Source organism: Rhea americana, unplaced genomic scaffold (assembly GCF_003343005.1).
Source record: "Rhea americana isolate MKP2758 unplaced genomic scaffold, rheAme1 scaffold_204, whole genome shotgun sequence".
In the NCBI taxonomy this organism is placed as follows: Eukaryota; Metazoa; Chordata; class Aves; order Rheiformes; family Rheidae; genus Rhea; species Rhea americana.
Window position 1 is genome coordinate 416,593 of NW_028186195.1, and position 26,938 is coordinate 443,530.

Consider the following 26,938-nt stretch of genomic DNA (forward strand, 5'->3'; position numbering starts at 1 on the left):
GCCTGCGGCGCCCCCCGCGCACGACCTGCCGCGGTTCACTTCATGGTCGCCCTGCTCAGCTCCCCCCTGGCCTCCACACTGCAGTTAACACTCTTCCCTTGTTGCTTTCAAGTTTCTGTTTGCTTCAGTGGTTTTCACGCTAAGTTCAATATTGTTCTTCCTGCTCCCCCCCCCACGTCCCCTCTGCCTCTTGTGTTCCCCCATGACCCTCTCTCCACCCTGGGCTCATCTTCTCCATGGACATGGCTCACTGCAGTTTCAAATCAAAAGGGATCAAAAGCAYGCAATGAAGTCTTCAGGACCCCTGCGCCAGGGAGCAGAGGAAGAGGGTCACAGAAGGAAGACAGGAGACTGCTCTGGGAATGTRGTTTCTCTCCAGGATCAATAATTCCTGAAGGGAAAAAGAAATTTACTCCTTTCTCTAAATAAATAGATCTCGCTGCGGTGGTGGGCGTTGGAAAGAGGAGACACTCATCAGCACACGCTCCCAAGTCGCTTCCACATGCATTTTTGTTTTGGGAGCRTAAGCAGTCAAGGTTCCCGCAGAGCTCACTAGCTGCTTACCCAGCCAACAGCCTCATTTTTCCAACTGATGTGGATGTACATTCAGTCCCTGTCCAGGTGCTCACTCCCTCCAGTAAGGTAGTGATGGGCAAGGACCCCTCTGGAGCCAGTCATGCCCTTCACAACCTCTTTGCTCCTTGCAGGGTAGCTCTGGGAGCACCAGCTGCTTCACAAGGCGGGCGGAGAGTACGCTAAAGCTGCATGCAAGCAGAGACAGTCCGGGCAGAAAGCGGGCGCCCAGGGCAGGTTCACTCCTCCCACGCCGAGTGTGCTGTCCCCCATGTTTTCACCARTATAGGAAACCTGCCTGTACAAGGACTAGCAGCCTTCTCCCCCTCTACGGGCACAAGGGCTTCTGCCTGAAGGAAATCACAGAAAATACTTAAGCCTTTTTATCTGGGATGTTCAGGAGAGCATAAGCCAATGCCCAGCTATATCAGATTSGTATCAACTTGCTAGTAAAACCAAGAATCAGAGAGCGTACCCACATCTTTTTTTTTTTTTTTTTTTTTTTTTTTTTTTGCAAGCAAAATTTCCACCACTACAGACATTACTCTTCAGTGCTCATTGCTGCAGGATGCCGATCCCAGATCCTGCAACTGAAACTGGAAGAGCAACAGGAAACTGCTTATGCTCAGTATCCGGTTTGAGCGACCCGGAGAGCATGTGCACAGTACTCGCTGTGACAAATGGGAGGAAAAAGGTCTCTTTCTCTCCAAAACCCCCAAATGGTGAGTTTTGCCTCCCACTTAAAACATCGCAGAAAGCAAGAGTGCTTTTCCTTCCTTCCTTCTTCAGAAAAGGTAAACTACAGTATGAAGACCACTCCACTCCGGAGGTGTCTCCCTTCCAACGGAGGGAAGAAATTGCTCGTCTGAAGTGATTTAAGACAACAGGCACTCRTATATACCAAACCCAGCACCAAATATGGACAAACAGGGATACAATCCTGCAAATGCTGCTGTGCACAGGGCCTAGCAACATTCTTTCACTAGATCAAGCCCTAAATTAAGATATCCAAGAACTCTAGTATTTGAAATGACCCTAGGAGCCATCATTCAGAACTGCTAGCGTCTGTGCCCATCAGCCCAAGAATTGGAAACAAGACACAAAATTTCAACACCTCTTACTGAGAGAATGGCCCAGTGCTGCGGAACTGATTTGCTCGAGAGGAACTCAAGCAGAGAGACTGCAAAAGCTCACACATTGTCCAGAGCTGGATGGGCCACTGTGGGTGGCCTCGCTGCTCAAGACCACTCTCACCCACTGATTATCCTTCATTGCCTTAATGACCTGTTTCATTTCTCCGCCATACTGAGAGCCAGAAAACTGCTTGCACTCATGTTCTTACCAAGTGCAATGCTGACCCAGATCCAAACCACAACTGGTGCCCCTCTTCTTTCTCTTTCTAAGGGTAGTGATTCTATAACCATGGTGAGAAGGGGCCCTAGGAAACCCCAGCACCAAATTAAGAGTTCCTCATGCTTGGACAGGAATGGGCCTTGGCACATACCTCARGCCCTGGAGGATATTGGTCAGTGCTGGCAACATTCAAGGGCAATCAGAGCTCTGGAGTTTTCTCCACAACACATTGAAGCAATCAAGCCACTGTACATGGTCTTCAGAATTTCAATCTCCTATAAAATTACCTCCAAGAACAGTCAAAACCTTGTCCAAACCAATAACAAATGTGAAATACCCCAACCCATCACCACTAAGACGAGAGGAGCTGAAACAACACTTCCCACAYGGTTTAAGCCCTATGGAGTTGAGATTCTTTCAACCGTTTCCAAAGTGCTCTCAGTGCTTTCCCAGACAAACACCAGCCCTGATCCCTTCTAATGACTCTCCTGCAAGGGAGACAACAAGGTAACCTATTTGAAACTACACCACCACTATGGAACTGCCGGTGACAGATGCCAAATCCCTGCACTCTCACTCCCATTCAAAGGTAAAAATACTCCTTAACCACTGCAGATACAGAGAAAGACTACAAGCACAAGACTCTCCAAATTCCTTTTAGTGGGATCCAATAAAAACCTTGGCAGTTACTGGCCTTCCTGCAGGAAACCTGATATCCAAGAAGTAAACAAGCCTTCCACTTTGAAAGTCTGCAATGGGCTAGGGCCCTCTGATATGAAGCCGAGCTCTTCCCGTCCCCCTTTGGGGCTGCTGAAGGCTTTCACCTGCCTGATGCATTCTCTCCATTGGGAGCAGGTCAAAAATTGGTYATGAGAAGGAACATTATGTTTGCCTGTATGTGCAGTTCATGCGGCCCTGGKAGTCCAAACCATCACTGCAACAACGAACTCGGGAGACCTCTGGCTCTTCCTCCCAGCCAGCCCAGCCACTGCAGGGCTCTGGGGGAGTTCCCTCCCTGCACATCTCCATGGCCCTCACCACTGCAGTTGACTAAACACACTGAAAATACTGTGAGCGTCCGCAATGCCATCACTGAAGGGTAAGCTCTGGCCAGGAGATGCTGACTTGCCTGAGATCACAGCAGAATAGGGAACTGAACCAAACCTCTGAATTCCTTTAACCGCAGGCTTATCTATCTTGCTGCCATAGAGCAGTAGTCATATTGATAGCAAGCCTGACTGCATTTTCTTCCAAAGATGCTGACACAGATGWCCTCCTTCCCCAACGTGAGTCTGTCTTTCCTCACTTGGGAGCTAACTCACCTCTGCTTTCTAAACAAGCTCCTGTTGTGCTCCAGAGGGCAGCAACATGAGGATTTAAGGAGTCACCAACCTTGCCAAAGGAGAGGTGTYACATCATCACAGCCACTTACCAAAGCATAAACCGCTTTAACATCCCCAGCGGGGCAGCTGCATACTGCTTATTCTCACCCAGAGCCTACTGGAGCAAAGCCCTATCATAGAAGTGTGCCCAGGGAAGGTCTAGGGCCAGGACCTGGTGCTTGCTCTGAAGCAGGACTATGTTGGGACTCTGGAGTCTCATACAAAGATTAGCACACCTTAAYAGAGGCAAACAGTCCTAGGATAGGGCACATGCCACTGTCAGCAACCAGGTTAGCAAGAGGCAGCAAGTCCACTGCTAGTGTGTGCTGCAGAGGACCYGTATGGACAGTCTTCTGGGCAATGGGAAATGCTAAAGGCCACCTGACACCACTCCTCTGCAGCTGAGACAGAATCCAGGCAGTTACTTACCTTCATTCGCAACGGCAGCCCAGGGTTGAGACAGACACACCTGTACCCACATACAAGCCTCGTACCCCGTGCACCGCTCCATCCTTCCTGCCCTCAGAGGGCAGGGTGCCACCCAACTCTCTGAATCAAGCCTGGGTTTTGCATGGGTGCCACCCAACCCTCTGAATCAAGCCTGGGTTTTGCATCTATCTCCATGTAATGGGGAACAGACAGCTTTCATGTCTCTCCAAGCCTCCCCCTGCCTCTTGCACAGCTGTTCCCCCCCCCCCCTCAGTTGGACTCAGCATCATCAGCTTTCCTGCACATCTGYTGTATAAATCACACAGTGATTTTATTTTACAGTTTGGCAGAGAGGTCAAGCTTGAATCCAGATACTTTGCAACACAAAAGATATTATCTGATAAAAAATAAATCAAGCCTGGCTTTGTGGAAGAGAGAAGTGAATGGTGCCTGGACTCTTACCTAACAGGGTAACTCAAGCCTGCAAAGCTCAGCAGATTTAGAAAGTGCTTCTAACAAGAGGAGGCTGCTGCTTCAGCACTGATGCTTCCCCAAGGATGGCCTCAGACAGAGGCTCATCTCACCAAGAGCCATGAAAGGAGAAGCAGCAGCATATTACCTCCGTCTAGAATAATCTRCATTTTTATTCCTTTTAGAGGCAGCCAAGTCTGCCCACACATGTTCCCCCCAAATCCGCAGGGAAGTTTCTCCGTCGCCTATGTGAAGCTTTGCTCTGCTGTCCCACCCAGGGTGCATGTGGCTCWGCAGAAGGATCAGCTTGCACCTCCCGGCCTGCAAGGAGCCTGGCTCTGCTGTCCCAAGGCAGAAAGGACCACGAGCGCCGTCTGGTTAATCCCACTCCTGCGGTTACTGTGCGCACTGGAGGGAGCATGGAAACGAGTGTTAATTCATGGAATTTCTAGGAAATACATGGCCGTGAATGCAGCACTATGAAGCAACAGGGTTTGCACCATTAGCCAGATTCTTTACCAGAAGCGGAGCATGTAAAGTCACAAAGGAGGAGGAGTCAATTTGGCCAAAAACAAGCCTTAGTCTGCTAGACATATTCCTCCAAGGCAAATATTGACAGTGACACTGCCCCTACGAGARGGGTAAGAGCACTGCTGCTTCAATAAACCAGCCAAGTGCTTTTAATAGACGTAAATAAAACTTGTATTGCAGGGGGGTGAGGTGCCTGAGAGGGGAGTGGTTCATTAAAAGGCCACAGCGCCTTTTATCTCAAGCTTGTTGGCTCCACTCCAGTGACCAAAAGTTACCATCTGCTGGGTGACCTCTGTGAAACAAGTGGGTGGTCTTAGCCCTGCTCGCCCTGGACAGGTGTCCACCATCACAAACACCGCTGGCTTTGGCACCCTCGCAGGCAGCCGCCAAGTAGGCGAGCACAGCCAGYTTCCCGGCTCTGAATGAAGGTACGCGCCAAGGGCACAGGAGGAACACGAAGTGTCCATGGGCACTGCCTGCTACACATACACTTGAGAGGCGTGAGGAGCGAAGCAAAGCTCTCGCACATGACGTGGTCAGAAAAAGAAAGCCTGTTGGAAGCAGGGGGGTGGGCGAGAGGAACAGCTGCAGAGCGAGGAAGAACCTTACGCTGTTCTCCTCTCTAGCACCTTGTCACACCGCAACCCAGGCACTGCAGCAGGCGCTGATGGTTAGTCAAAACACCCAGGTCACCACCTGCACAAACCTTTGCAAGCTGGCTGGAGAAGASAGCTGTCCCACACCACTCCAGTATAGTTCTCCAGAACAATCAAGACACGCAGAGCTCTGTCATGGTCTCGTGCTGGAGGCTGGTGTCAGGGCTGAGAGAGCCCTAAGCATCTTTTGCAGACAGTATGTACACAGGCTGATGTACAAAGATCAGAATACCAGAAGACCACATACTTCTGTGACCAGTCAGCTCCTTAAATACTACTGTGGAGAGTTAGACCTCTAGGGCACCAAACCAGGACAAACCTTGCCTTGCCACACAGTAACCTGCGAGCTCTTACCTTCCAGTTTATACCACTTATCACTTCATTAAGCTTGGCTAGTGTCCCATTTCAACTCAAGAAATAAGCACAAAATGCTTGAGAGAGGAAAAGTAAGAGAGAATGTGAACCATAAAGCGAAACAATTCTYGCAGAAGTCCAACATAGAACATGTCACTGCTCTGTAAGAGAAAAAAATGTGACAATARCAGCTCATCTTGGTGCTGTGAGTTAGTGGAAAACAGGTATCAGTAAGCTGTGAGCAGAGCAGCATGTACCTGATCATCCACTGAGGCTCAGAACTGCCCGCTCCAAGACTCTGCTAGCTTCGTAGGTTAGGTAACGGAACATTTTTGTTCCACATTTGCTATGGAGAACTGTAGCCAACTTTTACAAATGGTGTTTCTTYAGCAAACAAACACTGGCACTATTTACACATTTGAATCCAGTTCAGACATAAGAATGGGTGTCCTGACTCCCCCTCACTTTTTTTTTTTCCAAACAGAACACAGCAAAACAAAGCAAAGTAAAACAATTACTTTCAATGTTATGAAATTTCCAAACATGAAAAGCTGTGGTCAGTCTGTAGTCCGTGTGTTTCACAGGTGCTCAAATAATTTCTGGGGGAAGAACTAGAAGAGAAAGGGATTAACTTCAGCCTTCAAATCAAAATTAAAGATAGTTATTTGCAAGATTAATTATTGATCTGTACCTGCCCTCTGCAAGCAGAAAAGCWGTTATCCCTCCTCCAGTGGACTGGAAATGCAGCTCTAGACCTGGGTAGCAGTGCCACCCAGAGGGCATTCCCAAAAATAACTAACTTCATCAGGCATCTCAGCAGTGTTTTTTTCTCCCCCTTCTGAACAAGAAAGCTCCACTTTCTTCGACAGCTGTGTTTCAGCTCATTTCCTCCACCCCAAGAGTAACAAGTCTCACTAAACAGTAACTCCAGGTTAGGGAAACATCTTCAAAAACAACTCTCAGGCCATTTATTCACAACACTGGAACATAAAAATAACATCTTTAATAGCTTTATAGTTGGCACAGATGGTATCCAAATTCACCATTTTTACTAATAGACTATGAAACAACACATGGTGCAGCTCTGAGGAGGGCAACTCAGACTGCATGTTCCCTTTAACTGCGTACTTATGATAGCCTGGAGTTAAAGAGTTTACTCTTTTCGTTTACATTCAGCATTTAGAGTCAGAAAATAAATCCACAGCTAGGTTTAACYACATACACACACACAGAAGCCGGGGAATAGTGTTTCTGCTGGCAGTGTCTCTTCCTCTTAGCAACACACAAGAACCCATAACAGGTAGTTGTAATGCACTTCATAAGAGATGTGATGTGGCTACCGTTAGCCAGATCGCACGTAACAGAATACAGGAGCTTTACTCACACCTTAATGAAACAGCTACTGCAATGGAAGAGTCCCGTTGCCCTCTCTCAGGAGAAGAAAAGGCTAGACACTTAAATGTATTAAGAATAGTCCAAAAACTCTGTCAGTGGTGAAAGGATTTTTTCAGGAACCTAGAACACAGTGGAGTAATAATACTTTTTGAACTACTTTTCCCCTAAGGGCCTCTAGCAAACAAGCAAATCTCACTGCTCCCCTGTGAGATGAGTGCGTATTATCATCCTTATACAGATGTAGACGAGACAGCAGAGGCACCAAATGGTTAAGTGGCTTTCCTGAGAAAGCAACAGCAAGCCAAAGGTAGTCCAAGGAGCCTGAAGAACAGCTTGCTCTGATCAAAAACAACTTACGAGCATCCAGAACTAGTGTACAGGATGAAAATAACTCCCAACAACACTTCACAAGAGTGGACTGGAAAGGTTGAAAGCATCCCAGAAAATATGAGGAGACATGTCACCAATGGTACAAGTTAGCAGTGACTTGCAATCTGCATCCAAAACATTACAGTATGAACTYATGCTGGCAACTGTTCTTTATTCATCCTCATGTGCCTGTTATTCATCCTCAATTTAAACACATATAGTCTCTTCAGTACCAGTAAGTGTTACAAGAAGCTTCTATTTAAGCAACCACTCAGTTGTGATCACGTGCAAAACTTTCACTTAAGGAAAGGAAATATTTATAGGTCTCTGGCAAGATTAAAACTTGTTAATGAAGAATTTACTCCTCAGTGAAAACAATAACTGACACTGCTGTGCATATATCTTGCTCATTAGCAACTCCATTCCTACAAATAATTTTTTTCCAATCTAGTTTTCCAAAAATAATTGTTCTTAATGAGCCTGAAGTAGCTAAGATACTAAAGTCACTTTCAACCACAATTTTTCTTACCATTTGCTGGCTACAAAAATTCCAGTTTCTATGGGTACTCTATAATCACAATAAATTATGAGGCATTTCTGACCTCTGTTCTGTTATGTCGAACTTCCTCTCACCATCATGATTGAGTGCCAAAATGGAGGGAGGTGAGAATGCATAGTGAGGTCTCCCATCATCTGTCTTCCGTCGAGGCCACTTTTTCCCTGTTTAATGACCCTGCACTGTCAAGGCCTCCATTTTACCTTTGGTTTCAGCAAGGGCCTTGTCACCGTCGGCTTTATTAGAATAATCTCGTTCTCCAAAAATTGTGCTTCCAATCCTGACATTTGTGGATCCAACCTCTATCTATGAAGAGGAGACAGAAAGACATAGTTCAATACATAGCTACCACCCACTTGCCAAAAACAGTCTAGAYGCTTGTCACAGAGGGACACTTCTCCGTGTACTTGCCACCTGCAGCTATGTCAAGGGTCTATTTTGATTCCCAGAACTGTATCCCAGGGCCAGGAGAACTGCTCTTCACAGAACAGCACTATCAGGGTCTTCACCCAAGGGGAGGCCTACAAGGCCTGTCCGGATAATGCCTGGGCTGCACTTCTGGGGGCCTGCTGCTGCTGGTACGTTTGGCTCCTGACAGAAAGGGTGGCAGAGTGAGACCAGACTTACTGCGTGCTGGAAGTCTGTGGACATGCCCATACTCAGCTCCACCTTCTCAATGGGGAGGTTCAGCTTTTCACACACTTCCTGCCGCAAAGACAGCAACATCTAGAAGGGAGRAAAGAAGAGAGGATCACACATTCTACAACAACCACAGCAGCTCATTATCAACGTTTCACAGACTGAGATTTCTTCTTTTCTTTGGAGTCTTATTTACACAGAATGGGAAATTCCCACACGTCCTGCTGATGCTTGCTCTACAGCACCGTGAGAATGCCTGGAGGCTTCCCATTACAGGCTGCATTACTGACAATACATATACTTACAAGTCTATGCATCTTCTGAAGATATCCGATTATCACACCAGCACGACAGACAAAGAACACAGACCCAATTCCTCTGCTTGATGCAGCCCTCTGCACACAGCTTCCTTCTAGAAACTCTTACCTGRAAATCAGGATTTGGCCCCTTACTAAGGTCATGGCCGATGCTGCCAATTGTCATCAGTCCCACAAATTCCAAGCTTGGACATTTGTTGATGACATGCTCCACAGCTGCTGCAGTGTCTCCAGGAGGCAGGCCGTGCTTACCTGGCCAATAAAATAAAATAAAATAAAAAGGGTGATGTGTGCCAAGCTCTGCCAGACAACTCCCCTCCCCATAGCCAGACAGAAGAGGATCGGATTTATCACTAAGTCTTTTCATCAAAACTCCTCTCCACACATGCAAAAAAGACCACTGAGCCAGTCTGGGCTCCCTYGGAAGGGGCATCAAGTGAAAGAACCCCCAGTGGCTTGTTATTGACCCAAAGCAYGAACAGAGGAGCTGTCACTGTTAGAGTCCTGCTGTGATACTCAGCACTGACAACTCTGACCATAGCACTGCCTTGTGAGGAGAACAGTCTGCCAACCACAAGCTGTGTTTAGAAACACTGAGACTAAAAGACAAACAAACAACCCTGAAATAAATGGACAGTCTCCATTTATTCAAGCTTTCCCCTTTCTTCTGCGCTCTGTACTTTTAAACATAAGACCATGTTTACACCTTAGTTTTGCTAAAATAGCATTAAAAACCTTCCTTTACAAGTGCCCTCCAGCCTCACATGCTTGGTGGCAACTGAAACGTTTTGGTTGAGGTGGGACTGAGATCAAATATAAAATAAAATGAACGAAGTGATGACTGCAAATCCTCTAGCATTTACTYTTCACTTCATTTTTCTGCATTGGTGGTTCTACCTTATTTAGAAGCATTTCTCCTCTTGCTCTTGAGAGTAACCTGAGTTTCTCTCTAGCTTAAAGGAGCTCTTACAGAGTGCAAAACACCTATCAAGTCAGCAGGAAAACTTGCACATCATCAGAAAAAGTGTCCCACCACTTACTGTCTTCTCCGCTAGTGTTAACTTGCACCATGACTTTTAGTTTTTGAGTTGACCCTTTTTTCTGCCACGAGCTGTTGACTCTGTCTGCCAGTTTCACAGAATCCACTGTTTCCAACATGAACAGGTTAGGGACAGCTAGGGAGAAAAGACAAGGTGAGGGCAATTATGCTGGAACAAAAATCACAGTATCTAGAACTCAGCCTGCTCAAAGACAGACATTGGTGAGTTAACTACAAAAGTCCTCTGYCTGTTCTTAACCTTGCAGCTAAGGTACTTCAACAGCGTTTACTTCCCCAACGATAGCACTTGGTTAATAATTCTCTCTGTAATGGCTCTGTGCACACATCCTTTTGGCGAGAGAYGGGGAAAACCTGTGGATTAGCATCTTTGTTAGGAAGGCAAAACAATATAGCAACTAAGCAAGAAATTTCATATAGCTTCCCAATAACCTAGTGAACTGCACGAGTAGAGAGTGATATTCATGCTCATATACAGAAGTGCATGAGAGAGAAAAGAGAACAGGCCATTGCACTGTGAGGTGTCAGCTCCCTAGTGCCACATATCACAAGAAGACCAAAACCTTCCAGAACAAGCTAATCACAAAGTGAAAGCACACCATGATTCAATGGACCAAACCTCGTCCAGTAATTCAAGGGAAATGAGCAAAATGAGCAAAACCAGGAGTAACTTAGGCTGTGAAAACTACAACAGACAACCAGACCCTCTGAATCAGAGGCCTCCTGCTGCCTGAGCAACACAAGCACAAATATATTTGCACAGTTAGCAGCAGACTATGGCAAGAGAAAACAAACAGACTGAGCTAGGACAGAAAAATGGGGCAGTATCATGTTCTTCCATTTGCTAATCAGATTTCTTTCAGATTTGTAATCAACAATATAAATGGATAAAAGAAGTTATTATTTGTGTGAATATTGGAAGACTATTGCCCGCAGGTCACGGCACATGAAGTTAAATAGAGTTTACCGATCAACTTGTTGACGTTATTTTTCTGCAGATGGCCAATAAAATGCCACTTAATCTCTGGACAAGACGACAGAATCTGAAAACAGAAAGGAACAGTTAATCAGGTCTGAATGATAATTCCCTCTTCCCTCAAACAGTACTCAGCTCTTAGTTTGCCCAGACACCCAGTCTTCTTTTGTTTACCCTGAAAGACACAGCACAGGTAGTGCTAGTGGTGTGTACKGAGATTGCTTCACAGTCTGGAGAGAGATAGCACTGCAGCAGCAGAACATTACACAGTGGATGGGGAAGGCAAAGTTCTTTTATAATTGAAGAATCATGAAATGATTCTTTTCCCCCAGCCCCAAATTGAGTCATTACTGCTTGTTTAAATGAGGATTGTGTATCTCCTACACAGAAAGCACAAGAAGCAAAGCATCAGACAGATGCTCTGTGACTAAGGCACACGTGTCTACAYGTTCCTCTGGAGCGAGCAAGGCAAGGAGGGGGAAGGGAGAATAGGCAAAAAGCTAGGGCTGATCCCCACCATTTATCTGGAGAAACAAGAAGTTTTTTCTGTAATAGATCATACAGCCTCCATCACCAAGTCTCTAACACAGAACAGCGCTTTTGCTGAATACACCTCTGAACACAGATACGCAAGGAAAGAGAACATACAGTAAATCACGTACTTACTCTCGAGTCTGATGCCTTTTCTAGCAACTCTTGAACCTAAAGGAATTCAAGATGGTGTTTTGTTAAAGCTATGTCAYGACATGGTCACACCATAAGTACCATATCTCTGGAACTGGTGTTCCTGGGACCCGTGCGGACCCGAGCGATGACAGGCCCRGGCCCTTGTGCTAYGGACAAGCCGAACTGCGCCCGCACYGCGYGGCGGGGAGCAGGCGGCTCTCGGAGGCCGGCTGCGTGGCGCAGGCTGCCGGCGTCCACACGCGGCCCCACTCGCCCGCGGGTCTGGCGAGAACTCACGTAATTTTCACCGAAGCTGCGCTGCCCGTGGTTGTACGCCTCTATCACCATCTCCGCCGGCTTCGTCTTGCTGACGGCCACCAGCCGGGGCTGCACGGCTGGGAGCCCCTGTGGGGAGCACTCAGCGGTCAGGGAGGGCTCCCAGGGGCGGCCCCCAGCCCCAGCTCGGCCACCTCTGTGCCAGGCTGCCCCGGAGCCTGGTGCTGCCACCCTGGGGGCCACCGTGGGCACGAGGGGCCTGTCTGCACAGCGGGAGGCCTGTCTCTATGATGCAGGGGGACCTGTCTCCATGGCCTTGGGGGAGCTGTCTCTATGGTCTTGGGGGGGCCGTCTCTATGATGCGGGGGGACCTGTCTCCATGGTCTCGGGGGGGCTGTCTCTATGGTCTTGGGGGACCGCCTCTATGCTGTGTGTGTGTAGGGAAAGCCTGTCTTTACCTCGGCGGGCTGCCCTCATTCTGAAAGGCTGACATCCATGACGCCTGCGGGGGGAAACCCGTCTCCGTGGTGTGGCGAGGGCTGTCTCTATGGTGGGGGATCTCCATGGTGATGGAGGACCCGCCGCCATGGCGGGAAGGGCCCTGCCGCCACGGAGACAAGAGCTATCTCCGCTGCAGCCCACCCCTCACCTTCCCCCCGCCCCCGCGCGGCGCCCCTCACCTGCGGCCTCMGGGCTGCCGCCTGCTGCACCCGCTCGGTGACGGCCCGCAGCGCCGGGCCCAGCCCTTCCCCGGCTGCCATGCCTGCTCTCCACATCCCCCGGCGGGCCGCGCCGCCTTCCGCCACACACACGCGCGCCGCGCCGCGCCGCTCTCCTTCCCTCCGCTTCCGCCCTGCCAGCCGACCAATGAGGACGCGCCGCCGAGGGTCCCGGGCCAATGGCAGCGGGGGGCGGGGCGCGGCGCCGCCATGTTGGGAAGGTCGGGGCCTGCCGGGGCCGGCTCGGCGGCCTCGCCTCGGACCGGCCCGCTGGAAACGTTGAGTGTTAGAGAGATGCATGGAAAAAACATCTACGCGCAGTGAGAAATTTATTCTGGGAGGTTAAAAGAAATTAAACATGTTATGAAGAATCTCAACAAAAAAGCAACAATGAATTTCGGCTTGTAAAAAAAAAAATTGTATGATTTCAACTTTTTTCTTTAAATTCTTACTACCGTTTGCTTAAGTTACAGGATTCCATGTTGTTCGCTCGCTTACTGTAGTAGTTAATTTTCAATCATGAAGAATCATAAAGGTTCCCATTATGTTTTTAAAATCTGCATTTGAAATTAATAATACTGGTTACTCCTTTTTCTGTACACCCCCCAAAGGAATACTTTGATAACAATATTTTCAATAAAACAGAAAAAAAAAACTGAAGACCTACCTATTCCAAACTGTTGTTTTACTGTAAAGTTATACAAAAGCATACTTTATAATACCACTTTGGTTTATTTGGGTCTTTCATTTGTGAAAATACTTGACTAAAGTAGATACTAGTTACTAAATGGAAATCTTAACGTGAACATAGAACAACCCCAAACAAACTAGATTACCCTCAAAAGCGTTGGGTACTATTACCTCATGCCTAAAGTTTGCTACTCCCTCTTCATAATCTTCTGCAGAAACTTATTTATAAGAACTGAGTAATATTGCCTATGCACCTATTGATGCAACTTTTTGACTGCTGTCTGGTCCCCTGTAGGTTTGGAGATGAAACTTTCATTATGGAGCTCAGGTTTTTCAACAGACACAAAGAATATCTATAGGAGATGGGACTTTTCTCCAGCAGTAACTGATAACATCTTATTTTGAATTTTCAGATATGAATAATCATCTCAAAAATAATTTAAAAAAAGTGAAAATACTGGAACCAGCACTAGAAATTCATCAGATTTCTACCTTACTATGCTTGCCTTCTTTTTAAAAAGCTAATGCATATTTAAAACACTGAAAAGTGACACCAAGTACAGTAGATAGCAAGCTTTGTGGCAACAGATTTTAAATGCAATAGACTGGTCCCTGACAACTAAGTTAGTACTGACAGTTGTATCATTTTATATTAGTATATGGGCTGCAAATTAAAATAGGAATTCCTGAAGAGGCTCTCCTGCCAGACGGATTGCGGGCAGAGGTGCAGAGTAAAAAATAACAAAAAAAAAAAAAAAAAAAAACAGATGTTCATTCTAGCCCTGAGCTTTTTTCTTCAGTTTTGCATACACATAAAACAAACAAACAAAAAATCTATTTAATCCCTCTGCATCTGGTACATGAATAATTAATCAGTGTGAAAGGTATACTGTATAGAATTGTTCTGAACAAAAATGGAAATTTTCTCTTTGAATAGTCCAGAAATAAGTTCCTGCCTTTGCCCTGTGACTTTTCAGTATGATGTTTTCTGTCCTTTACTACTACTAGATCTTCCTCTCTCAAGGTCTATTCTGAAAAAAACAGTAATTCAGTTCCGTTCTTTTCAGCTTCCCTGAACATCATCTTTCTAATAAGACACTGTAAACACAGAAATCCAGCTGGTCTTGCCAACAGGCGGTTAATGTAATGTAATGACATGACATGACTGCAGGACTAGTCATTCAAGCAGTTACTTGCCAGCATGGCTATTTGCAAAATCAGGGTCTATCACACAAAAATCCTTTCCTTTCTAGTTTTTCCCTAAATATGAAGGCTGAGAGAAGTACCGTGTTCCCAGTCTGATTTCACTGGAAAGTTAAGTCCAGCCCATCAATATACCTGGACCCCTGACCTTGCAGATAAACAGCAGCAGGAACTACAGAATACAGATGCCCCTATAATGCTCCCCAAATATGACAAATGGAAAACAAATCAGTGTTAAGATGCAGCAAATGAATAGTTCGGGCCACTATCTCTGTGGCACCTGGTCTAAGGCTTAGATTCCCACTACCCTCCCATGATAACTAGGTAACCTGCAATATTTCAGCTGAACTTCCATAACTCACTGTGCACATGCTCTTAGCTGCCCTAGTGAGGCAAAACACATTGGCTTAAACCTCAGTAAAAGATGGTTTCATGCATTTGTTACGCCTCACACTCAGGATGGGCCCAGAGCGTATACACAGACTGTTAGGAAAGTTAAAGTGCCCCATTCAACAGGCAGTAATTTGCCATTTTGACAGTGTCTGGGCCTTCACACAGACATGTGTAGTGTACAAAAGTCTAGCACCTTTTTTTAAARGGGGTTTGAAATAAAGTATTAGAAATTTCCAACAAGAAAGAAAATTGTAGCAGCAACTCCCCCTCCCTCCAGGACCCCAAACCCTCTTTACTTCCAATTGCTACTAACCACCTCACTCCAAATTAAGCACCTAGCTAAGCTGGCTGCAGAACAGACTGTCCAAAGATGTCTTCCATCTAGCCTCTCCAGAATAATTGGTCCATTTGTCCATCAGCAGGGAGAGGTGCATCTAGAGTACATATTTGGAGCTGATTGCTTAGAAGTCACCAGAAAAAACACCCTGTAAATACCAAAGTCCTTCCATCTAATTGTCATAAAAAGATTGACAGGATTAAGTCTGATTCATCTCTTTCAGTACAGGAAGGGGGAAACAAAAGTAACTTCCCATTTCTTRTTTCTTTTGATATAAAACAAATATAAATCTCGCAAGATCAGTCGATGTTATGAGGCAGTTTTGTATCCTCACTGGTTCCTGCCCCATCTTCGTCTTGGATTCCTTCTGCTAGTCCATCTGCAAGTTTGATCTGGCTTCCTGCATGGTCCATGAACATGTTGGGAATATCTTTGCCAAAATATATCTTGCTGTTAGCTGCAATAGCCTTATATTTCATCAGTTGCAAATACTCAGGAGTTAACTTCAGCTGCACAAAAATAAAAAAGATCACCAACAGCTCAGATTTATTTGAAACCAAGTTTCTGTCATAAGCATACAAGGACTAGCACTAGCAGTCATGCTTATACTTTTTCCAAATGAAAAGATGGAGCTATCTAGAAGGTTCTCTTTCAAGCCAATATAAGCCAAGCTCTAAATCCCTGTGACTAAACGGCAAAATCAGAAAGTGATGGAAGTAACTGAGGGAACATTAAATCCAAATGTACCACAGATGGAGATGCTCTAAAGCACATAACTCACAGAGAGCTCTTGCAATGCAAGCTACTGGAAAGAAAAATACAACTGTCTCCACCCCTTTCGAGCAGGCTGAAGAGTCTGTTTTGGAGAGCAGAGCTATTTCTTTCAAGATAATGACATTGTAACAGAAAGAATGGAATAACTGGAACAAAACTTGTGTACAAACATCTGACTTCTGTTCATTCTCATTGACCCTTACAAAACAAAAAGTCTTCCTGCCAGGATGTTATTGCCTGCAGCAAGTTCCCAGGACAAGCCTGACAGTTCTATCCATGTAATTTCTCTATTTATATATTTTTTTTTCTTTTCAGCAGGAACAAGGCTTTGCCAGGCTAATTAGTTTGACAGATTAAAGGAGCCCCGTTTGTTCATTGCTGAACACTTGTCTACTCTAAATGTATCTGCCACTCTAGAGATCTTGCTTTTGATTGCTCGCTGGCTTGCAGATTGAAACAGATCAACATTTCTGATGACAAGGTGAAAGGGCAACACTGAAACTGATATTCTATCTACAGAGGGAGCCATGGCCCCATTAGCATCTAGCAGAGCTGTTTCCTGAGATGACCAGATATTTCATGTATCCTGACATAAGTTTATCTAGAAGAGAAAATGAATTTGCAAGTATGAATAGCTTTGTTACTTCATTCTGACAGGCACTAACTTTGTTTTGCTTTTTGACTTGAACAATCAGACACAATAAGCAAATAATAAACACAGACTGCCCTTTTGCTAAGTGCTTCTATATAGCCTAATGTAAAGAGCCCTGCTTCAGCCACAGCATAAGGAAATATCAATACCTTGTTAGCCTCAGCTACTTTCATAGCCGTATAGCACTCAGCATCAGCTCTTGCCTTCTCTCTTGCAAGAAATGCAGCATCTGGGAAAAAAAGGAGAAAAAACACCACAGGCTCCCACACTCAGATTCTTATTTCCAGCCACAGTAGTATCATTTGCAGCCAGAAAGTTTTAACCTGGTAAGTACCACAGCTAAGCTGTAAAGGAAACATACAACAAGGGGAAAGGGGAAGAAAATGGGAAACCCAGAAATGCAATCTTTCTTTACTTTTCCTTCCTAAAATGTTGCAGGATATTATAAAATAAGTTGTATCTGTGACTGAAAAATCTCAAAGCATTTTATAAAAATAGATTTGTTACTGCTGTTGTCATACAGGCTGAATAACACTCTTCTCTAGCCAGCCACTAAACTCTTGTGCTAAAAACAGAGCAACTGTTTCATTACAAAAGTAGTATTTACCCACGACATTTGCACAGGACTCCAACAGCACGTCAGACTAATCTACAGATGAAGTCTATGGCAGTGAATGCAATTCCCCAGATGGGATTTTGTCTGGGATATTGAGGTTAAGAGTCTGGCAYGTAGAGCCAGGAAATTTTAACCTTTACAGACTCAGCCCCTTGGAGAGATGTCAGAGAGCTGTTTCTCTGCAATATCAACAATTGTGCAAGAGTCTGATCCTGCAGGATACTGAACCTCCTTGACTCCAACAGTAAAAGCATAGGCAAGGAAAAAACAAAGACATTTAAGGAAAGAAATACTTCCCCTTTCTGCATAGCATTCCTTTTTTTTTTTTTTTTTCTGACTTTTTATTTATCTGATAATACTGATGCTGTATCAGGGCATCCTGTTAAGGCTAAAACAAGCTTATCTGTCTGGTTCAATGCAATCTTTTGACTTTCCCTCTAAAACAGGGAGCAACACACATTTATAATACATATTAGTCTGGTTTTGTGAGTTGAACAGCTGGACAAACCACTTGCTTGCCTAGACTAGCAGGGAGTCCTGTGAACAACTACATTTAAAAATCACAACAGCAACTGTGTGGCTGTGCCTTTAGACTTCCCTTCTTCTGGCTAGTAACCAGAGTGGTCTCAGTCAGATGTACTAAAAAGAATGAGGGAGAGCCAAATAGTCTGCCTGGGTGGAGCTAAATTGAAGGCCTGACACCTGATGACATGTATTTATACAAAATAAAAACCTTTGCATTTCTGCAAAGAACTTCTTAATGAGAAGCTACTGATCTGTAAAGCTCTAATTGGCTCCTAGTGGGCTTCCACAAAGCTTGACAGTGCCTATAACGAATGTAATCGAAAATAAGGCCTTGCCCCTACAAGCTGGAAATATAGACCCTTTGTCATGTCCTGGAATTTGCCTGACAAGTCGCTGTATGGGGACACCTYCTTAACAGCACAATCTCCTAGAAAGATCATCTTAGAAAAAGAGTATCAAGAAGCACACWCTGCAAAGAAACAGCCCTGTTCCTGCCTCTGGCCAATCCTGGTTCCTAAGAACAACTAACTGCAACACAAGAGGAGGATGCTTTTTAGTAAAAACACCAGCTAGAAGACAGATTACAGGATTTATCAGTTAAAACAAAATACTAAAGCTCCCCCTCACCTTTTCTTGACTTTTAGAACTTAGAAGCTACATGACAGATCCTTGCTTTTCCAGAATGGGTAGATAGTCGAATTTTGTCTTCCAAATATTTCATACTGCACTGGAAAACTAAAGCTACATTTGAATCCCTTTTCTTCACTCTCAAAAATAAAGACATCTGCCCCRGTTTTAGAAGAATCACTAAGCAAGAAAAGGATAAAAAGCTTCTACAACCCTACCCTATTTCAGATATTCAAGAGATGTGACTGYATCGCCAAGATTTCATGGTAACATTTTAGGATGCTTCCATTTCTCTGCGAGGGTTTGCTGCCATTATCCAAAGCCTGGCAGAGCTTCCTGTGGGAAGATGCCAGCCTCCTGTTCCCTTCCACTACACTTGTTGACAATTATACTTCCTGCACTCAGGTTATATGAAGAGGCACCTGAGAATCTGGAGCTGAGAATCTCAAATTTTGCCATTGTCCAAGAAGGCTGAATGCTTTCTGCTATCTGCCCTAATGTGACCACCTAAAACSTCAATTGTAAAATAAGTGGTGAAAATAGTAGGAGAATTTCAGCATTCAGACACTTGTATTCAGAATCACAAAACATTACATAGGATACCATGAAATGTTACGAACCACAAGGGTTCAGACGGAATGACTTTGGACAAGTAACTGCACTCTTGTGAGTGTCAGATTAGATTAAGGACCACAGTCAATACTCACACTYTGTTGCACTGATGCAAGAACCACTTAACTCCATTGTGAGCTGCTTTGAGATCTTTAGAAAAAAGCCACTACAGGGTATTTACTTATTGGAAAGTTCACCACTCACCTTCAATCTCTGAAATTCGCTTCTCTGTTTCCTTTTCCATCACTTTCTGTCCGTAAGTTATTTCAGCAACTTGTGCAATTTTTTCTGCCTCTGAGGCGGAAAAGAGAAAAGTCCATACTGTCATGACAGTCTTCCTAATGTCAGAAGCAACTTCACTCCTGGAAATCCTTWCCACCCTCTTCTGGTAAAAATACATGGTAGGCAAATAGTCTAAGCCCTCAGAAAGGGTCAGTCTATATGGGCAAAGCTGGAAAACACCTGAAAAAATCTTGAGTTCTTTGGRAGAATTTTAGATCAGCAGCAAACAGATGCAGTCAGAGAGATCACCATGCATTTGTAATATGCTCTTAACTGCAATAAGAGCTAGAACTGGACAAAGATACTCCAACCACACAAAAAGAAAGCCACACAGTTCCCTCTTAAGGTAAAGAAGACCAAGGACTCAGAWTTTTGCAGGTCTGATTCAAACACACAGGCTTACAGCAGAGAATATGTAAGGAATGTCTTGTTTCAGAGACATTCACAGCACCTTTAGACACAAGCATTCTTGCTGCAGGCTTGGGAGAGACCCAGGACAAATCAGAGGGTGTCTAAAACTTCCGATAACTCTAGCTCTTACCTTTCCTACTACAACACCTGGTTGATGCTATTTGAGTTAACGGTCACACTCTCACAGATGCTTTCAAACTGCAGCAAGGCATTCAGACCCAATGAGAAACCAAAATGGACACTTTCCCTCACAGATGTTTGAGKTCCCTCTTTTTGCTGCCTACCACACCACATACCCCATACGGTTTCTGCCTTCAGCCAAGGGTATACAAACCAATGAGGGCCTTCTTCCTTTCCGTCTCTGCTTCCTTCTCCACCACCTTCTGCTTCTGCGCTGCAATCAGCAACTTTGTCTTCTCACTCTCCCTAGTAAGCCAGAGGAAGGCAGTTATAAAACGCAAGCTTACTGAAGCAGCTTGACCTACCATTATCTCCAGAATATGATGCTGGCTCAGCCTTCCTTTGAGCATGTGTTTAGGACAGCCAGCAACCAGTAAAGTGAGTGCRTGTACATGTACACACACAGCCTTTTTCTAGTCTGAAGTGTCTGTTTCTTTCCTCCATAGCAAGAACTCTTTTCACTAAGGTCAGTGTGAAATGTGCCCTGCTACTTTCTGCTGACTCCCATAATGCCTTCTAGCAGGGGCAGGTCACAGAAGTACATCTTGACGATACATATAGTAAGTTTTCTGTGTTACCATTAATCAGGAAATTACTAAAACAAAGTAGAAAATTAAAATCTTACAAAAGCCTCACCTTCACCACAGATGGTTAATTTCTCTTTCTCACATGAAAGTTCATTTTTCTTCATTTGCAAGTAACCAGCTTTGAAATCATCCTTTATTAGCAAAATGGCTCCATGCATTTAAATGGCTTAAGTCTTTTCTATCTTATTGTTCTGTACTCAGAAAAAAAAGTTTCGGAAGAAAGTAATTTATTTTTTAATATTCCCTCCAATCAGGAAAGAGGAGTTGGAGCCAAAAACAACTCTCTTGAAACATATACCCTGCTGCATTTATGGCAACAAATAAGAGTAGGCTGATTTGGGATTCTATGCATCATGACCATAGTACAAACAACTTACCATGATACTGAAAGGTCAGAGCAAATGCTAGGGTAGGAAAAATTATTCTGGCCTTATTCTGGCCTATGCAGACTCTGCTGGCAGAGTGCTCAGAGCTCAGAGAAAATAAGCATTTCTGAATGATCAAGTGCATGACAAGGCTGCTGGCTCAGTGTTGAAAAGGGATCAGGATGTCAAGTGCTATTAAAGAAAGTTGTTTCTAAGCTTTGCAAGTCTTCAGCCTGTTGTATCAACAATTTCTGAAACCTAGTCAAACAGCAGGATTAGTGGTGGACTCTGTCTGCCTGCCACTCACTGACATGCTCTGGAAGGCCTTTTTTAAATAGGGACAGTGGCAAGGGGAACAAGCTCCTGAGGGAAATGATTTCTGTGCCCAAATGTGCAAAACTGAGAAATACCTTCCAACTCACAGTGACCTGGCAGTCACTTACAGTGGCAGACACAACCTTATCCAGTGCAGCCTCACTACACCCTTCCTGGATGACAGCAAGGCAGCACAAGGCTGAGAGCGTGCCTGGCAGAGGGCACTCTGATCACTGCATGCTGTGAAAACACATTAATCTGGATGACCGATTCGCTTTGGTAACACAAAGGTGCAGGTCTCGGGCACTTACATCAGCTCATAATTCCTCCGGATCGTTTCAGGGATGTTTGGCTTTGTAACTCGAACTGCCTGGAAAGAGAGAATGAAAAAAACGTAGGCAAGCAGCCAACAATCAAAAGGCAAATGGCCCCTGAGGCTGCAGAGGGTGGGGGAGCTAACACTTAGAGCATGCTCTGCCAGACAAAGCTTTTACATACTGCAGGAACTGTGACCAGCTCCAGACTCCGCAGAGCAAATGTAAGCTTTAATRATCTCCTGACATGACAGCAGACTACATCCTGGCTAAACAAGTATCCAGGATAACAGCAAGAGAAACCCAACACAGCAAAGTTAAGAGGGAACAGGAAGGATACTGTTCTCTTTCCTCGAGGAGTTAAACAAAGACTGTATTATAAAGCAATTTTTCTAAAAACTTTTCACAGCTTCCTATTTCCTTTCAGCTCTTACCCCTCCCTATGATCTGCATCTTAGACATTTCAAAGTGGAACCCTAATTACCTGTATAATTAATCCCGGGGCCATTGTAGTTAGATCTTGCTGCAAGGCCAGTTTAAGGTTTTCATCAATCTGATCTAATTGGGGAAAAAAAAAAAGAATAACTAAAAATCCCAAAAGGCAGCTTGCTTTCAACAGGTACTGAATCAGCTGGAATGGGCTCAGATTTCTTACTCCTGGAAAGCAAATACAAATATAAGTTTGATATAAAGATGCTGTGCTGAGAAAAAACATCTCTGAGCTAAAGGCAGGTTCCCATCTCTCTCAGCACATCAAGCAGCATTTCAAAGCATTAAAGACCCAACAATTTTCACGCATCTCTTGGCAGCTGGGCAATCTGGACCTTCCTCTCTTCTGTTTATAAGCTTCTAACACTCTCTCTTCTCTGGAGGYTTCTAGAAGACTTAAATTCCTCATAGATTCATCATGCAAAGAACCCAAGTACTGAGTGGAAAGTCAGCTGCATGTGCAAATCCATTAGAAACAGCCATACCAACGTCACTCTGACCACCGTGCCAACAGGGGCTGATCATGGCAGAAGGCTCAGAGGAGGTAGTGCCTTTTCTAAAGCATCCCGAGAGGCAACATCACTGTCACAACTGAGCCACCTAACCACTGCCTGGGTGGCCGTGGGGGCATGAAGCATATCATGGGTCTAAGCTACAGAACTCATGGACTATTGAAGAGTCTTCTTGGAGAATTTGATCTGGGACAAAGTCACATACACAATGTATGTCAGATGGAAACTTGTGGCTGCCAGGGATGTGGTCTATATGCTGTACAGATTCAGAGATCAAGTCCTTCCTGACAGGCCACACATCCACAGCACAAAAGCTCTTTTMATAGAAAACAATAAACGAGTACTCAGTGGAAACACTTGGGAAAGACTACAGAAACATGGCAGGCATAAAATGAAACTCTCTCCATCTGCCAGCAATCTGCAGTTTAGGATCTTTTTGAGTCAGARATTTTTTTATTATTATTATTTAATTATAAAAAGATCTATGCTCAACTCCACTTCTCCAGTGATATCTTCCCAGCTGGATCCTCAAGTAGATGTGGTCCAGCTAGATCACGATTAAGAACTGCATCTGTTCCAGCAGGAGACAAAGCAATTGGAAAGGCAGAAACGTAAAATGGCTGCATTAGTTATTTTAATAGACTACAAAAATTTCATCAGCAAGATCTGTTTGGCTCGATGGATAAAAATTAGCTTCAGAATAGCTACAAAGTTTCAAGAAGAAATACAAAACAAAACCCCACTGCAGTGAAAAGCTCTAAGGATAGCAATGTTTCCAGTTGGGGCCCACTGAGAAATGCAAAGGGAAAATAAAAACGTAATAGCCTTGAAAGTGATCACATCTCACTCCTTTATTATTTGCTTTGGTCTCAGTTTAGCTGTCTGGCACTCACATTTGTAATACATACAGTTCAGCCAGGAGTTTAGGAAACAGCTGTTATCATTTTCCTGCACCTGCCTACAGATGTAGGGGCAGAAAATCATGACATAAGTCTGTTTGAAATGGGTCGTGCCCCATTCATAGTTCACAAGCCAGGAAATATTCAGCTCACACCAAAGGAGTTACACAGGAGTTTATACAAGTTCCTTCTGTGCAAGTCAGTGGCCTTGAGTCATTTTAAGCAGTTGTCGTCAGCAGCTGCTGACATCTGGAGACTCCATTAGCAAAGAGCCAGTACATTTGCCAACAGTTCCATAAAGGAACAAGAGGGGAACTGAGTTCCAYTTCTAAATTTTGTGCAGACACCTAGTCAGAAAGGGGATAGCTAAGCTTCTTGGAAAGCCCTGTTTGATTAGAGGAATGGTTTGCAAGCAGCCTCCCTGTGTTCTCTCAAGGACTTGGCATCGAAAAATCCCAGMCATAAACTCAGTCCATTTGGGGTCCAAACTGTTCACAGCAACACCTTGCCGACAGTCGGMACTGTTATACCACCCAAATACTGGAAGGGATTTCTYGTCACTCCAAAGCAACAAACAAAGYGCTGGCAGCAGTCTGTTTATTTCTACCAAGAAACCACTACTCCGTTTTGGACTGTGGCTTAAAACGTGCTCTCCAAGYGTCTGTACTGCCTGATTTCCCAGGGGTCTGAAGAGAGGAATAGGTCAGCGGGCCCTTGCCAAGCAATGCTGTTTTCTAACACTCGTTCAGCATGCCCAGGCGCTGCAGCAATAGGCACATCACAAAGCTAATCAAATCCGTAGGCCAGTGCACGCAAGTTCATACTTTCTGTGTTAGTTCAGATGCAAAAAAAACAGTCCCCTGCTCTTTGCTGTCAAATCCTGTGACTGATTCAACAAGTCACATTACCTAAACACAGAAATCACACAGCAGAATTTCTATTTGCTTCTCTCAAACTCCTTGCTACTTCTGACACTTTTTTTTTTTGTTACAATATACTGAAGCCCTCAGCACTGGAAGGTAATGAGAAGTAAATAACGACCGCTGGTTAACAATCTTGTTTCAAAACAGAGAAGATATGATTAATATGTAAGAGCCCAGTGGTTACAGGGTAGCAGATAGCTATAAGAAGCATCATTCAAGGAACCTTCAACCCAGCACTGACCCTGCAGAGTTAGTGTCAGAGGTCTGGGATGCAGCTTACCGAACAGCTCAATGTAGACCTCCTGCAGTGTGTGGACACTGCAGAACTGGTTCAGCTCATGGTGAATCTTATTGAAGATGAGAGCTTTGTCATAGTCAGCGGTGTAGTTCTTCACTATGTCATACACTATAAAAGAAGGAGTGAAACCAGTGTTAACAGCTGGGGTGAGAGATATCTCAGGTGGGAAGACAAACACTTGCARTGGAAAGCTTATGGCTTGGTCACACCAGCAACAGCAAGAAATGCAATGCCAATCAGTGAAACAGGGAAGCACTCAGCAGAGAAGAGAGGCCTGCACTGCATACTTCATTCATGTATGCTGACAAGGGAGTTTTAATTATTGCCAGTGGTACATCACACACTAACCATTGTTGTCACGTGCTTAGTGAACAGAATGACATCTCAGTCATACTAGCCCTCTCTGCATATGTCTGTCAGGAACATGGCACACGTGGATTGTATCTGAAGAGCAGAATATAGAGACYGCGGGGCCTGCACACAGCAGGGGGAGGGGATCCTGAAGCTGGAGTATGACAGAGGTYTCAAAGCAGGACACTGATGAGTCCAGAAATAATACCATACTYGTAAACAACAGGATGTTAAAAAGAAAAGAGTCTGAGAAAAAAAAGGCTGCATGGGTCATTCCCTTTGTGTCTCAGATGCCAGCCTTCTGCTCACAGGYTCCCCATCTCCCCTACTGCTTGCACGTCTCATTACTCAAAACAGAAGCTCTTCATTGAGGCACAAAGCCCAGTGAGGCTGTAATAACACACATAAAAGTGATAGATGACATTCAGGTATTAATGAAGCTATTAGTAACACAGAACAAGTATGTGCAAGAAATAATAAACGCACAAGTGTCAGAGAGCTAGTTAAAAGGTTTACTCCCCCTGCCAGGGGCTTTACGAGGTTTACAGAGGAATTTCAGCAGTACTCCCTAGCCCCAAATCAGTCAAAGCACAAGCACGCACAGACTCCTGATCTCATCTTGCCCTAGCAGGAGCACAAAGAACTCTGGGAGAGCAAAGTCACATGGATGTCGGGTGCAAGGWCTTGCAGGGTCAAAGGGAGAAACTCACCTGCACTTTGGATCAGAAAATTCACCACCTCAATTCTATCAAAATAAATCATCACTCCGCCACTGCAAAAAGAAGGTAAAAAAGAAAAAAGAACAAGAAAAATAAAGTAGTTTACTAGTGTCCAAATGCTCTGCCTGTGCAGCCGGATGGCTGCTGAACAGAAGACACTTCCCTCTAGTGGGCTGAAYGCAACATTTACAGCCCTGGGTGCAGCACGCTGCTACAACAGAGCAAAGCCCATGCCCCACTCGGAGCCCAGCCTCCTGGTTTTAGCTACAGGTGTCCTTTAGGAACTATATTACAACATGCGGGCCAKGTTTGGAAAGACCAATTTCTAGTGGCTACAACACAGAAAAACAAACTCCTAAATCCTTTTCCCAGCTCCAGCTCTCCTGTGACAGCAAAACTTTCACTTCCTTCTCATGCTTCGTTTTTCAGCTTARCAAAGCAGAAGTAACTTCTTTACAGACAGAACGCAAGTTTCAGAGTATTAGATTCATGCAYGTAAGGAAAGGTCAGACTTGGAAAATGCTCTGAAGCCAGCTGAAACACAATCCGTTCCCAGCAGAAACTTAACTAAATCAAGAATGAGATTACAGAGACTCCTGCCAGCATCATTACACTAACTCCAAAGGCAGAAGCACAGGAGAAAGCAGTGCAGAGACATTAAGGCGCCTGCACAGGCTCAGCAGGACTCATTTGCTTGGGCGTGGACGAACAGAGAGTAGGTTTCACCACTTTCACTTGGGCTGAGGTGGGAAATCAAGTCTGCTGGATCAAATCTACGCAATTTAAAGCACGCTAGAGTGTATAACTGAGGGGAAGGCCCAGACAGCTTCCTCCGGGGATGAAGGGCTATGGCAGCAGGGGGGAAGAGCTGAGCTCACCTGGTGCCGCAGGGGACATTTTTCACCTCGTCTGTCTGCAGCGTGGTCTGAGCAGAGAAAGATTTCAGAAGGGGCTCAGGATCCTGGATTTCCACAGCACCGGCCTCTCCGCACGCATGGGAGCCCCCAGCCCCGGCAAAGCCCTGCAGGGGTGGCCGCCAGCCCCCTCCCCCCGGCCGGGGGAACCCCGGTGCTGGAGCACCCCCGTCCAAGGCCCCGGAGCCCCCTCCAAGGCCCCGGAGCCCTCCAGAGCCTCCTCAAGGCCCC

At 45.1% G+C, this 26,938-nt stretch overlaps 2 protein-coding genes across 3 annotated transcripts in view; both read right to left on the bottom strand.

The window, feature by feature from the left end:
- Positions 1-6,694: 6,694 nt before the first annotated feature.
- Positions 6,695-12,823, bottom strand: PLPBP (pyridoxal phosphate binding protein). Of its 2 annotated transcripts, none has more exons than XM_085304188.1 (8): positions 12,681-12,823; positions 12,022-12,129; positions 11,725-11,760; positions 11,050-11,125; positions 10,066-10,200; positions 9,135-9,277; positions 8,697-8,795; positions 6,695-8,375 (listed from the first exon to the last, which is right to left on the bottom strand). In XM_085304188.1, the coding sequence occupies exons 1-8, from the start codon at positions 12,774-12,776 to the stop codon at positions 8,238-8,240; spliced, it is 831 nt and encodes a 276-aa protein (XP_085160314.1). In that variant the 5' UTR covers positions 12,777-12,823; the 3' UTR covers positions 6,695-8,237. The 2 variants fall into 2 exon arrangements, with proteins under 2 accessions (XP_085160314.1, XP_085160315.1); XM_085304189.1 differs by lacking the exon at positions 12,681-12,823 and adding an exon at positions 12,459-12,482.
- Positions 12,824-13,031: 208 nt separating this feature from the next.
- ERLIN2 (ER lipid raft associated 2) overlaps positions 13,032-26,938 on the bottom strand; it is a 20,904-nt gene continuing 6,997 nt past the window's right edge. Inside the window, exons 2-10 of the mRNA XM_085304226.1 lie at positions 26,672-26,864; positions 25,785-25,846; positions 24,706-24,831; positions 22,087-22,160; positions 21,600-21,658; positions 20,176-20,267; positions 19,353-19,442; positions 16,918-16,997; positions 13,032-15,851 (exon numbers count right to left, since the gene is read on the bottom strand). Coding sequence (XP_085160352.1) covers positions 15,642-15,851; positions 16,918-16,997; positions 19,353-19,442; positions 20,176-20,267; positions 21,600-21,658; positions 22,087-22,160; positions 24,706-24,831; positions 25,785-25,846; positions 26,672-26,864 — 986 coding nt within the window. The 3' untranslated portion in view covers positions 13,032-15,641. The remainder of the gene's footprint in view (positions 15,852-16,917; positions 16,998-19,352; positions 19,443-20,175; positions 20,268-21,599; positions 21,659-22,086; positions 22,161-24,705; positions 24,832-25,784; positions 25,847-26,671; positions 26,865-26,938) is intronic.